The 12,885-nt window shown below is 42.2% G+C and overlaps 1 protein-coding gene across 5 annotated transcripts in view; it reads right to left on the bottom strand.

The window, feature by feature from the left end:
* The window catches only part of GALNT3 (polypeptide N-acetylgalactosaminyltransferase 3), a 517,623-nt gene that overhangs the window by 293,388 nt on the left and 211,350 nt on the right, over positions 1-12,885 (bottom strand). For all 5 annotated transcript variants that reach the window (XM_085645397.1, XM_085645398.1, XM_085645396.1 and 2 more), the window contains one exon: positions 1,597-2,165. In XM_085645397.1, the coding sequence (XP_085501523.1) occupies positions 1,597-2,093 (497 nt within the window). In that variant the 5' untranslated portion in view covers positions 2,094-2,165. The remainder of the gene's footprint in view (positions 1-1,596; positions 2,166-12,885) is intronic.

Below are 12,885 nucleotides of genomic sequence, written 5' to 3'. Positions count from 1 at the left end.
CTGCAGATGGCATGGATTGCCTTTAGTTTCATTTTTCTTGGAGAAAAATCATGTCCCTGGCACTAGTGCCATTTCAAACCCCTGGAAATGCAGATTGAAGTAAAAAAAAAAAAAAACACTGTCTGATAACCAGAGGATGGGGAAGGACTGAGGAAAATGGACAAACCGTGCAGGGCGGTGCAGCTCTTTGACTAGTGTACAGGCTAGAGGGAGGGATTTCGGCTCGGTCCTGTTGGGATTCCCAAGCAGGAATTTTTTGGCAGGGTAAGCACTGTAAAGGGTCTATTGTTCTCTTTCAACTGTACCTCTCTCGTAAAAGGATCGCACGTTAATGGTACTATAAATGCTAAAACAGCCTCACTTGACACTTTACCAAGTACATGGTTGTGCTTGCTTTTCAGATTTCCTTGGGGCAAACTAGCAGAAATCGATGCTGATCTGGCCAGCATAGGACGCTGACAAATTAATGAGTGAACCAGTGGTGGTATAAATAAGGTGCAGTGGGTGCTTACAAGTGTTGATTTTCATCAGATTTCACTTTGGAATTTCCTTCTGTCACGAGGCCTTTGTGCTCCCCGGTAGACAGGAAAGGGTGAAGAGAAAGGGAGGTGGCTTTGTGCACCTTGCTTTATGGGGGCATCTCTCTCCATTTGTAAAATCCTTGGCATTCAGTGGTGCAACCTCTTCCCCAGACACAGACTGAAGATAAACACTCATGTGATTCCTTCCATGGGAGACAGGCGGTAGAGTTGGACTTGGGGATAAAAGTCTTCAAGCTCTGTGCTGGGACACAGGTGGCCTTCTCATCACATCACCTACTTAACTGTCAATCTCGTTTTCATAATACCTAGTGTGCAGTGGCCACAGCACTAAACTGTGGGGTAGCCCTTGTAATTTAGGCCCCTATGGTAACAGAAGGTAGATGTGGTGATTGCAGAGTAGGCTAATTAGGAGAAAAAAATCCCAGCCCAGGCATCGGAAGCTATTCTGCTTCTGCATACGTTTTGGGGAGCCTGTGGTACTCACATCAGGTCTCCCCAGTGGGGGACATGGATTTGACTCCACTCCATGCAGTCTGTATAATAACAGGTGCCAGAGTGAAAAGAGAATTTCTCAAATTATAATAGCGCCTGTGGGATTCCCTGAACTCCTGTGGCGAGGACCACCAGAAAACCATATGTAGCAGGGGGTTCTCGATAAACATTACTCATAGGCAGTCTAAAAAAAATGGAGGTGTCCTAGACCACTAGATAATCGAGACCACACTATTGTGTCCACCTCAGAGTAATATTAACTGCAAGATTCTGGAAACTCGTATGTGCCACACTGGTAGTCACAGGAGAGATGAATACCAATGGAAGGGATGAGCTGAGTGAGTCCAATAATCATAAACCCCATTTAGAAAACCAATGGTGGGTTTCAAAACACCTCTAATGATTCAGAAAAAGAGAATGTAGGAAATGGGAGTTGCCAGTCGTGCATTACATCACCGGCCTAGTTTCTTGACAACCACAGGTCCTTAAAGTTTATGATACATCACTAATTACAATCAGTAAGCAAAAAAAGTAACTTTGAAAATCATAAATACAGACTTACTCAGGCGGCCTTGTATCGGGCCCCAGGTCTCGATGCAGAGAAATCCGGTCACTGGCGAAAGCATTAAAACAGTGTTTTGTATCTCCAAACTCCTTCTCCTTTTCTTCTTCTGGGCTTAATTTGTCAGTGTGGAAGGATCGTCCTGATGCTCCTGGAGCATTAGGGTCCTGAGGGGGGCGATCCAAGTAAGGTTTTAATTCTGCAGCTGTATAGTATCCAGGCAGACAAGAATTTTTGTTATCTTGGCTAGGTTGTTTGACAGGTGCATTTATCTGCATTTTTGGCATGGCTTCCTTAATATTGTTCACAGCATCCAGCATCATATTCAGCATTTTACTGTTCTCCCTCTTTGATTCAACCCCAGAGCTGTCCTCAATCACTCCTTTTTGCAGTAAAAATACAAATGTTAAGAAAACAAGAACAACTGCCCCAAGTTTCCAGTGCAAAAATCTTCTTCTGAAGATGAGCCTTCGTAAGCCAATCATTGTGGCGCGCATGTTCTTCCTCTTGATATGACTGAAAAACCTATCACAGAAGATCCTTAGGACGCATTTTGTATTGGAGAATGCCTGCAAAAGGAGTATAAATCATCATTTATTTGGGAGAAAACATTTCGAGAACTTCACCAAAAAAAGCACTTCTCATTCAAGTAATTAAACATCTCATCCATTGATATCGATTAACATTTAAAACAATTTTAACACTCAAAACACAATGGCTCTTTAAAACGTCTCACTGCCGCCATACCCTAGGGTCCCTTACACCCTCATCTTTAGGTTTACAACATGTCTGAATATCCTCGACTCTTTGATAGCTATCAAACTGGAACCACTGAAGTTAAATACAAGAATAAAACACACGAAAGTGTCACCCTCGCTCTTTTACGTCCATGCCTTTCTTCCTTTTCCCAGACTGAATCAAATCTATGAAGATAAAAAGTCGACCCCTTTATGATCCAGAAGAAAAACTTAAAAGCACTCTAGTTATCTGAAGCACCAGTTGTCAAAGTTGATATTATGCTATTTCGAGCAGTGGACTGATTTCGGTTATACCGCATATTCTTCAGAAAACATATTGCTTTCTATATAACACTGACGAAGTAAACTGGGTGGTTAGAATGGCACTATATCAGGTCAGAATTGGAATACCTTGTAATGGTATAGAAAAATGTCTGGGCTGTTACTTGCAAGTTCCACAGCTGAGGGCGTGATCCAGTAACAAAAAAGAGATGCTATCTTAACAGTTCTATGAACCCCCGATAATGTCATATACAAACTTTTAAAAAGCCATTACCCGGTTTCATTCGTTGTTCTCGAGTTCATTTGCAATTCCAAAATACACCTCCACAGATTATGGAAAGAATAAGAAAAACATAACATCCAATGCAATTAAATACCTCATGTGGTCTTAGAAAACTGATGATTTCTGAGAACCACCTTAACCTTGTGCAGCATACACATTTTGATGGAATGACCGATATGTGAAAGAGTGAAGTCGCCGGGATACTCATGAAGAAAACACGTTGGAAAGGCTGCTTTGCTAGCCAACTAGACCAAAATGAAGACCTCTTTGAACTTGATGGTCTTCCAATGTAGAAATTATGGAGACCATAATACAGTCTTTAATACAATGGCGCTTTTAAGCTCCCCATTTTGGCCCTTGTATCTGAGATTGCCAGAGGACTTTTGCAGCAATTAGCAGGTCTGGGCCACGTTACAACTTTAAAATGTTCTTTACGGGTTGATCCAAGACATGAAGGTCTCCATAAGGTAACACACAATCCCAACTGTAAAACAACATGTCAATGGTGGGGTTGTGGGGTCAAATGAAGCAAACTCTGTGACAAAGAAAAGGAAGAAGAAATAAAGAAAAAATAAGAAGGGGAGAAAAAAGATGTACAGGAGAAGGCATTTAAGACAAAATAGGAAAGGAAAATAAAGAAAGTTGGAGAAAAAGATGGACAGCAAGGCACAGAAAACAAAAGGGAAACAAAAGGAAGGAGGCAAGTGAAAAAGAAACAAGGAAAGTGAAGAATGTGAAACGTAAAAGAAAGAATAAACATGCTATTTTGAACAAGGGAAAGAATGCAATAAAGAAATTAAGAATGAAAAAGGGAATAAGGAAAGAAAAAAGAATAAGAATAACAGAAGCTAAGGACAGTCAAGGCAGGAAAGAAAGGAAAAGGCAGGAAAGAACCAAAAAAAGCAGAAAAAAACAAAAAAGCAGAAAGTAATGCGAGAATGAAAGACTGAAAGGACGAGTAACAGAAGAACACAATTTAAAGGATAAAAAAAAATCAAAGAGCATAAAAGTAGAAGAGAGTTAAAGAAACGCAAAGAGGAGAAACATTTGGTCATTAATAGATAGAGTAATTAGGAAATAAATTAAAAGGTGGCAGGAGATAAATTTGAAAAGGGGGCTGCATTAAAGTAAGAGAAAAGCAGATAATGATAAAGTAACAGATAAAGAAAGTGAGATAGCAAGGGAAGGGAGAGAGAAACGATGACATTTAAAGTTGATAAAAAGCAGAAGATGAAAGGTTCAAAGAAAGTAAGAAGAGGAAAGCCTAACACTAAAAAAGAGAGGAAAGAAAATAATGAGCAAGAAAGGGGATAGTGAAAGCAATAAAAAAAACAAATTATAGTGGAAGAAAAAGTGGAAGTAGGAAAAAGCTAAGTTAAACGAGATTAAAAAGATTGAAACTGGAAAAAAGAAAGAAAGAAACGAAGAGAAAACAAACAATGAAAAAGCAGGGCGAATGGGAGCAAGAAAAGGGAAGGAAAAATTGAGCAGTCTAACAAAAAGAAATCAAAGACAAACAAGGTGGTGAAAAGACAGGGCTAAACCTCCATAGAAGTGGAAAGTTACAGTGATAGAGAAAGGAGGAGGAAGCAAGAGCTAATAGAAAATAACAATTGACAGAATGAAGAAAAGCATACAGAGGAGAATGACAAGTAGAGCAGAAACAGTAGACAAGGGTATGCAATTGATAATAGTAAAAATATGCGTGGATCAGGATGTATCAGGCAATGGAAGCTGTGAAAATGAAGGCGACTGAATAAGAGGTGGAGATGAAACGGGGATTAAGGGGACACTGACCAAGGAGAAGGTCAAGTTGTGGCTTGTAGTTATTATTGTAGCTCTGGCATAAGGTAGTCATATTTATCTTATTGTAGACATAGGTTTTGCAGTGACACTTGTTAGAATACTGAGAGCATTCTAAACAATATGGTGGGCAAGAAAAAGTGTAGCCCTCTTTAGTACATTAGGGGCCCTATAAGCATTATTGTGCTATTGGCATAAGATAGTCTTTTTGGACAATTTGTGGGCAAATGGACTATTACGGTGGCACTAAAAAAGTGGCCTTCGTTTGGATATTGTGAGAATCACAGTTAACACGGTGACAATTCCTTGGAATAATTCTGCCATGTGGATAAAGGGTTCATCGTAGACCTGTTACAAGCATTCTTGTAATTATGTAGGCCAACCCAGGCACAGTGTGTCCCATCTCTTGCAACTGTGGCAAGGCATCCAGGAATACACTGGGTATTTACTATTCGTTACATTTAGTGGCTACAACAAGGATATGGTTTACATCTCTGACATCTGTTTGCTATTTATTTACACAGGAGGCACATTCTGAACATGTGGGGCAGGAGTACATGCTGTGAGCACTTGATGAAAATGATTTGCTGGTATTTACTGAAAATAAAAAAGTGCTATTTGGATGACAAAGTGTTTTTAAAAACTGTACAAATTTTAGTTTGGGTTAATATAATTGACTTACCAAAAATGAAATGATGGCGCTTGACAAAAAAAGACAAGCTAACGTTTGGAGACAAACTGGTGTATTTCCATAGCATAATTAAAGCTTATATTTGAGTAACAATTCGTGCATATTTGGGGAATATAATGATGTTATTTTCTGGGTTTCAGAGTGCTTTTATTGTTTTGTAATTTATTGTGGAGGCATGCATTCACCTATACTTATTAGGCTTTTACATTATAATTTGTGTGCACCTCCCCCTCCAAGTATATTCAGTCATATTACATGACAGAGAATCAGCGGAAAAAAGAACCAAAAGGTAGTGGAAAACAAAATCAGTATGCACTATGCATCCTGAAAATGTCAAATTCCATGTCCAAATCCCTCACGTTGCCTCTAATTCTGCAGCTGTTTTATTTAATGTATTTAAATCTCAAAAATTCTAGGCCCAGATATACTAAGCGAAAATAAGGAAACGGAAAGGCTTTAGTAAGATTTGCACAGCCACACAAGAAGCGCTTGTATGGCTCTGTAAAGAAATTTGGGGCAACGCAGTGGCCTGCCTTGTGTTACATTACGTTTGGAGCTGGTAGGTGTTCCATGGGTGGAGTACGCAAAAATAACAATTGATTTACAGAATGCTGAACAATGTCAAGCATTCACCCCAGTACAGAGATCTGGGCCTTAATCCATTAGTTTTTGTGCTCCACATGCCATTCCAGTTTAAACCCAGCCAAATGCAAATCAGCCTTGACCCTGCTCCCCTGCCGAACTGCAAGGTCAGGTCCTCGGGCTGGACTGCTCCCATGAGGAGCAGAGTCAAGGCTTATTTGCATATGTCTGGGTCCAAACTGGGATGGTGTAGTGAGCAAAAGAACAATGGATTCAACACAGATCTCTGAACTGGGGAGAATGTTTAATTTATTCAGCATTCTGTTCATGATTTGTTGCCACAGCACTTTTCACCTTAAGTGGGATGGGTACGCCCAGACGTGGTTCCCTTGCACGCTGTGCCACTGGATTTAAGCTAGCCTGGCAGATGAGGGGTGATATACCCTGAAATTGTTCCCAGGATGCTTCCAAGCAGTCCAGGGAGGACACAGCTTAGCAGTTTCAAGTGGACTGCCCAGACGAGGAGCAGGGTAAAGACTGATTTGGAAATGGCTGGGTCAAACTGGGGTGGCGTAGTGAACAAAAGAATGATGGATTTAACCCAGATCTCTTGACAGGGGGGGCATGTTTGATTTAGTCAGCAATCTGTCCATCATTTGTTGCTGCAGCACACGGGTGGAGTATGGGCATGCACCCACCCATGGATTGGACGCAATTCAAGATTTCCAAAGGTTTGTAAACCTGAGATTGCATCAAATCAGTATGCCTGCCAGAGGATAGTATAGCGAAGAAAAAAAATATTTTCTTCTCATTATTTCCTCTTTCCTACGCGCAACATCACTCACAGAAAAAGGAAAATTGCTCTTTTTGTGCAGGAAAATGTCCCAGTGCAAGGATAGAGCAGGAGTGCACGATATCTTAGTAGATATGGTGTATTTCTGTTCTCTCCTTTTCAGGCTACACAGTGCAGCAACTTTGAAACATTGGCAAATCTGCCCGAATATTTCCATTTTACTATAATTTCTACACTGTCTTGGTGGATGAACCCCGAGCACTCTCAGACTTGTTTCAAAGTACTGAAAAATCTCAGTTGCTTTTTCAGAATTCTATATAAATTATATGACTATATTATCTAATTTGTTTTTTTATAGTGCTGCTGACTTAAAACTTTGGCCACATTTTCTTAAAAGCATCCTGCCAACAATCACAGGGAAGTCGACATTATTAAACATTAAGTTTTTAGATCTCTGCATGAATATCAATTCGAAATTTGCAGCAAAATCTGTAATCATTTGGCTAAATTTGATACAAATAGTTTCAAAGCAGGGAAATTATATTTTCCTGATTACTCCTTGACTTTAATGATTAGATTTGCAAAGCTGTACATATAACCATTTAATTTCTACGAGACCCAAAAGTTTGAAATTCGAAACTAGAGTTTTTACTAAAAATTATGTTTCTACTAAAAGCAGTAGAATAAAATAACAATCATCATAAGTGCACCAACATCATTTTGAAGAGGGATAGCAAAACTCTCTAAACATGGAAAATAGAAGGGCGGCAAGGAAGTACAGGTTCCTTGATCTTTTCTGACTGACACTAAATATCTCATTATACAGACACCCCCAAGCATTCATTGTTTGCCCCGAAAGCTGCCACATGTTCTGTTAAAGGGCCCTAGCAGTGTCCCCAGGAATGTGAAACTATGTCAGTCAAAATAATTACTTATAGTGACAATAGTGTAGGGAATCCCTCCTTGCATGACAGGGCAGACAGTAGCAACGAAATGGAATGGTCCTGGGCCAGAGTGATAATCATTGACTGAGAAAGGGCTTCTCTGGGAAAGGTCTACCTGAAACAGAAATCACAGAAGCTCTTGTGCGATGTGCAAGGTCCTCATTCCTGCTCCACCTGCTGTTGCTCATCCAGTCACCGGTCCGTTGTGCCCCTGACTACCTTGCTGTTCTTTCTGTTTCTTTTGCGGTTTCTTTTGTTGCCATATATTTGCCTTAGTTGCCATATAATGTTTCTTTTGTTCTATTTAGTTGCCATACATTTGCTTTTTCTAATTTTAGTTGCTATACATTTGCTTTTGTTTTGTTTAGTTGCCATAGGTCTTCTTCCTGTTCTGTGCTGGATAGGCCTCTCACCCCCGTTTTCCTCCTGCTTCCCGCCTGCCCCGGTGGCCTCCTAGGATCTACTTAATAGAGGCCCCAGCACAGCCATGTGCAGCAGGTGCGGCACCCAAAGGCCAGCCTGTCTGTGCCCATTAGTGCCTGGACCACGCCCATCACCAGGAACACTGGCTCTTCCACCCCACAATGCAACACCACCGCAGACCTCTGAGCCCTAGATCCCAGGCGTATCAACAAGTGCTGCTGTGCATCTCAACAGACCACCAGAGGACCGGTCTCCTGCCAGCACTGCTGCTTCATCTGCAACACCGAAGCGACCAACAATGCTAGAGAAACCGCAGACATGATGCATCCTCCATGCCGACCGAGACCACCATGGCACACGTCCAGTGAATCCTACTCAACACGCGTTCGCTCTGCAAACACACCATGAAGGGCTGGGACACGATGTCATCTCTCACCTCAGATGTCATCTTCCTCACAGCTGCAAGATAACACCCCATAATCGAACAAATACAGAGGTGGAATAGCAGTCACTTACAAGGACACCATCCACTGCATGACTTCTGCAGATGATTCAACCCAGATAATGGATAATCTCAACTTCTATCTCCACACAGATGGAAAAAGCACCATCAGAGGCAACCCCTCCTACAGACCACCAGGACCATGCGCTAGCTTCTGCAACATCATCACTGACCTCATCACCCCTTTCGCCATCCACTATGAGCACTACATCTTCCTAGGGATCTCAACTTCCAAAACAACACAAACACTACCGACTTCTGGAAAGCATAACCAACATCGGCCTCAAGCAACTTGTCAATGACCCCATCCACATAGCAAGACACACACTTGACCCCATTTTCCCATCCAGTGACAGAGTCAAGTACTCTCATGTCTCACAGCTCACCTGGACAGACCACTGTAGTGTCCACTTCCCCATTTCAGGATCTACCAACTCTGGAACCATGTCCTCAGCTCTACGTGCAGAAACTGGAAATAGTTATCAGAAGACCAGTGGAAAAAAACCTTCAACTTCCACCAGCAAAGCACAACACCCAACAATTGCCCATGCCATACCAGTCAAATCCAACAAACCTACCAATGATGATAATGACGTGAGAATACTGGTGAGTACCTACCAGCAGCTCCATTGGTGGTACTAACGTGAGGTACTTTCAGACCGTCACACATTTTTTCCCAATGTGCACTTACATATGGGGAGTCAATTGGGGTTGTTAGACAAACTTTTCTTAAAATTGGACAGCAAAATCCGGTTCTGAGTAGCATTTGTGAATCTATTTTGTTAGTACGACAGTTGAGTAGTTCGCCCATGGGTTTTTGAAGATATCAGTCCAGTATTAGAGCAGGTCTTGGTTGTTAGATTGTTGTTTTGAGCGGAGGGCGACCTGCTTTGTAATTTCCTCTGTTGCTCCTTATTGTACATGGCATTTTTTGAGACCATGTCGAGTGAAAAATCATGCCCTCTATAATGTTATCACACAAAGCAAAAGATAAGGTTCATTCCATTAGGGTGAAGGTTATTCAAGTCAGTAGGCCTGCACCTTCAAGAATCTGTAGTACAGTCAACAACACATTGTTTGTGGGCCAAGCTTCAGAATTCCCAAGAGCCTAACAGTAACACCACATAGAGTAACTGTTTTGGCTTCTGGTTTGGGTTCATGTGCAGAGAAGGCCACTGTGCAGCTATTGCTTCCCTCCACTCATGACATCTGGCCCTTTGTCCAATGTTGGCTAGCTGCTCTCCAACATATTACTGAATAAAGCTTTGGTCTTCAAAAAATATGCTTACCACTCTTTTTGGTTGGAAAGTTGAAATCTGAAAGTGGCAGATCTGTTGAATGGGCTCGGGCACCCTTCCAGTGCCCAGAGTCAAGATTGTCTGTGCCACGGCATACAGCCAGTATGATTTATTAAAAAGGTAGTTCCTCACCATCAGCTGAGAGGACTACAGGACTTAGTTTCTGATTTACTATAGTATGTGACTGAGCCTAGAGCCAGAGGATTCTGAGGGCAACTCAGCGCATCAGCCATGTGCATCCTGTAAGTGAATGTCAAAAACCAGGGAGCACCTTGAGATGATTGCTAGAAAGTTTAATTCCTTTGCCGGGTGAACAAATGAAAAATTAGAAATTGATAAACAGGGGCATGATGGCAGAGTTTTCCCACCCATGAAAACACCACCATTGCAGGGCCACAGATTTAGCAATCCAATTGCAAAATAAATCAGAATTACAGGATGAGATACAAGGAACCCCCAGTAGATCCACTCCTATGCAGGATCCTAAATAACTAGATTAGAGATGGCATGGCTCTCCATTACACTTTGAGAAATCATAATTGCAACCACCATAATTCAGCTGCAAAATATAGTATAAATAATGTGGTTCAGAAGTAGCACAAAAGACATCCACTTTTTCAGCACCATTAGCAAACAGGATCTAGAAATGAGGAGCAGCCCTACAGTTTGGAGAAACAAACGTGAGAATCTACTAAGCAAAAATGGACCCCCAACAATATGAAGACTTGTACTGGGTATTTGACAATGGGATAACCATGACAATAACAGTAAGTGTCTCCATGACTAATAAGATGATACAAATATCGATAAATGCTTCTCACTGAGGGAAATAGCAGAGGTAGAAACAAGCCATTCTTGAAGCTAGAAAAATTGAGTCTTATCCATTACCTGTAAAATATAGAGTAGCCCAAAGATAAGGCTTTGAGTTAAAAATCAATGGCAGTACATCCCCCCCCCCCCTTACCTAATGTTAGGTGGTTCTGTAAACCTACAGTTAAGTCTGTGGTCAGCTATAAAAAAGAAATGCCTTTAAAACATACCGGTCGGCACCATTACATCTGATGGTATGTTATACAGATTTGTAAAGCGTAGTAATACCTTTGGGGAATCCTGATGCTAAGCAGGTGTGAGTCGAACGAAACATACAGCCCAGTGGGACTACTCAAAAAGCCAGATTTTCCGCTTCTTGCTGAATTCAAGAAGTGATGAGGACACTCTTCTAGCGGCAGGTCGTTCCATGTTTTAGAAGTGATGCAGAAGAGGCTAGACCATTGGATCTGGTCTTCCATATGTGTGTGACGTGTCCAAGGAAGAAAGGAGGAGTCTGGAAAGTTGGTGAAAACAGATAAGATTGTTGACATATGCTGGACCAGTGATATGTAGTGCCTTGAAGGTGTGGGTGAGGAGTCAGAGTTGCGCTGATTTGTGAATGGGGAGCCAGTGGAGCGCTTTCAGATGTGGTGTAACTTAAGTACCCCGTGGGAGGTTCAGAGTGATTCTGGCCACCGAGAGCTGAATGGTCTGCAGCATTCTGGTGAGTTTTTCGTTGATCCCAGCATAGAATGTGTTCCCATAATTCAGCTTGCTTGTGATGAGGGCATGCGTAATCGTTTTCTGGGTGCTAATTGAGAGCCATTTGAAAATCTTCATCAGCACCTTCAGGCTATGGTAACATGAGGCATTGACGGCTTTGACTTGGGTGGTCATGTTGAGTTTGCAGCCAACGGCGATCCAAAGTTTCTTGAGTGGTCTGTCCTCGCTCTGTTGGCCTCTAGGGATGTGCTTTTTACAAAGATCAAAATATTCTTCTTGTTGATGTTCAGCTTTCAACAGTTCATCTTCTTCCAGTGGGAAATTTCATTCATGAAGGCATTGAACTTGATCCAGGTACTGGGCAACTTGTCCTGGAGAGAGAGAATACGTTGTGTGTCATCGGCGTAGGAGAGGAGTTTGATGTTGTGAGAACTGAAGATGCTAGCAAGAGGGATTATGTATGGGTTGAAGGGGGTTGGGCTCAACGAGGATCCATGTAGAACACCGCAGATGAGGTCTCAGGCATCCGAGGTGTACGGTGTCAGGCTGACTGATGGATCTGCTCCTTCCTGACTGGAGGGACCCAGTGAGTCAGTCAGCCTGGATCCAGTGAGTCAGTGTGAGTCCTTGGATTCCGGTGTTGTGTGAGCATTAGATGAGAATTGGATGGGAGGTATTGTAAAAGCTGTGGATAGGTCCAGCGGGATGAGGACTGCCATATCTCCTTCGTCCATAGCAGTGATGAGGGCAGTTTCCATGCCGTGGTTGGGTCTGAATCCAGACTGAAAGGTTTTGAGGAGTTAGTGGTCACAGATTCAGTGAATCATCTGTTGATTATTTGCTCTAAGACTTTGGCCGGGAATGGTAACAGGGATATCGTCTGTAGTTGATGAGAGTTGAATGGTTCACAGAGGATTTCTTCAGCAATGGGAGGACAGTAGCAGGTTTACAGGTGTCCGTGAAGGTTGCAGAGGAGCTGGAGGTATTCAGAATGGGCATTGCAAAGATGGGTTGCAGTCCACTGGAGTAGGCGTGGTGGGGCAGGAGTCCAGCCACGGCGGAGTGGATGTACTTCATGGTGGCAGCGGTTTCTTCAGAGGTGATGAAGGACCATGTGGTTAGCATTGGTTCACTGGATAAGATCGGAATGCATTTGGCAAGATCTTTCTGAACTGGTTGTGGGTTGAAAGTGCTGTAAAAAGTGGTGACCTTGTTGCTGAAGAATTCAGAATGACTATTATAGGTGTGTTTAAAGCGGTGGGGAGAGGGGGTTGATCGAGCTGAAGGAGTCAGCTGATGAGGTGAAATCCTTCACAATGGTAAGGATTTCTTGGCTTCTCTTGGTGCAGTCATCAACACAGTCCGCCAGAGCGGCAAATTTGGTGATCTGGATTATTTGATCAGAGCATTTCAGAGAA

Source organism: Triturus cristatus, chromosome 3_1 (genome assembly GCF_964204655.1).
Source record: "Triturus cristatus chromosome 3_1, aTriCri1.1, whole genome shotgun sequence".
NCBI classification, from domain to species: Eukaryota; Metazoa; Chordata; class Amphibia; order Caudata; family Salamandridae; genus Triturus; species Triturus cristatus.
The sequence above is the reverse complement of the archived record's forward strand: the minus strand, read 5'-3'. Positions and strand labels throughout refer to the sequence as shown.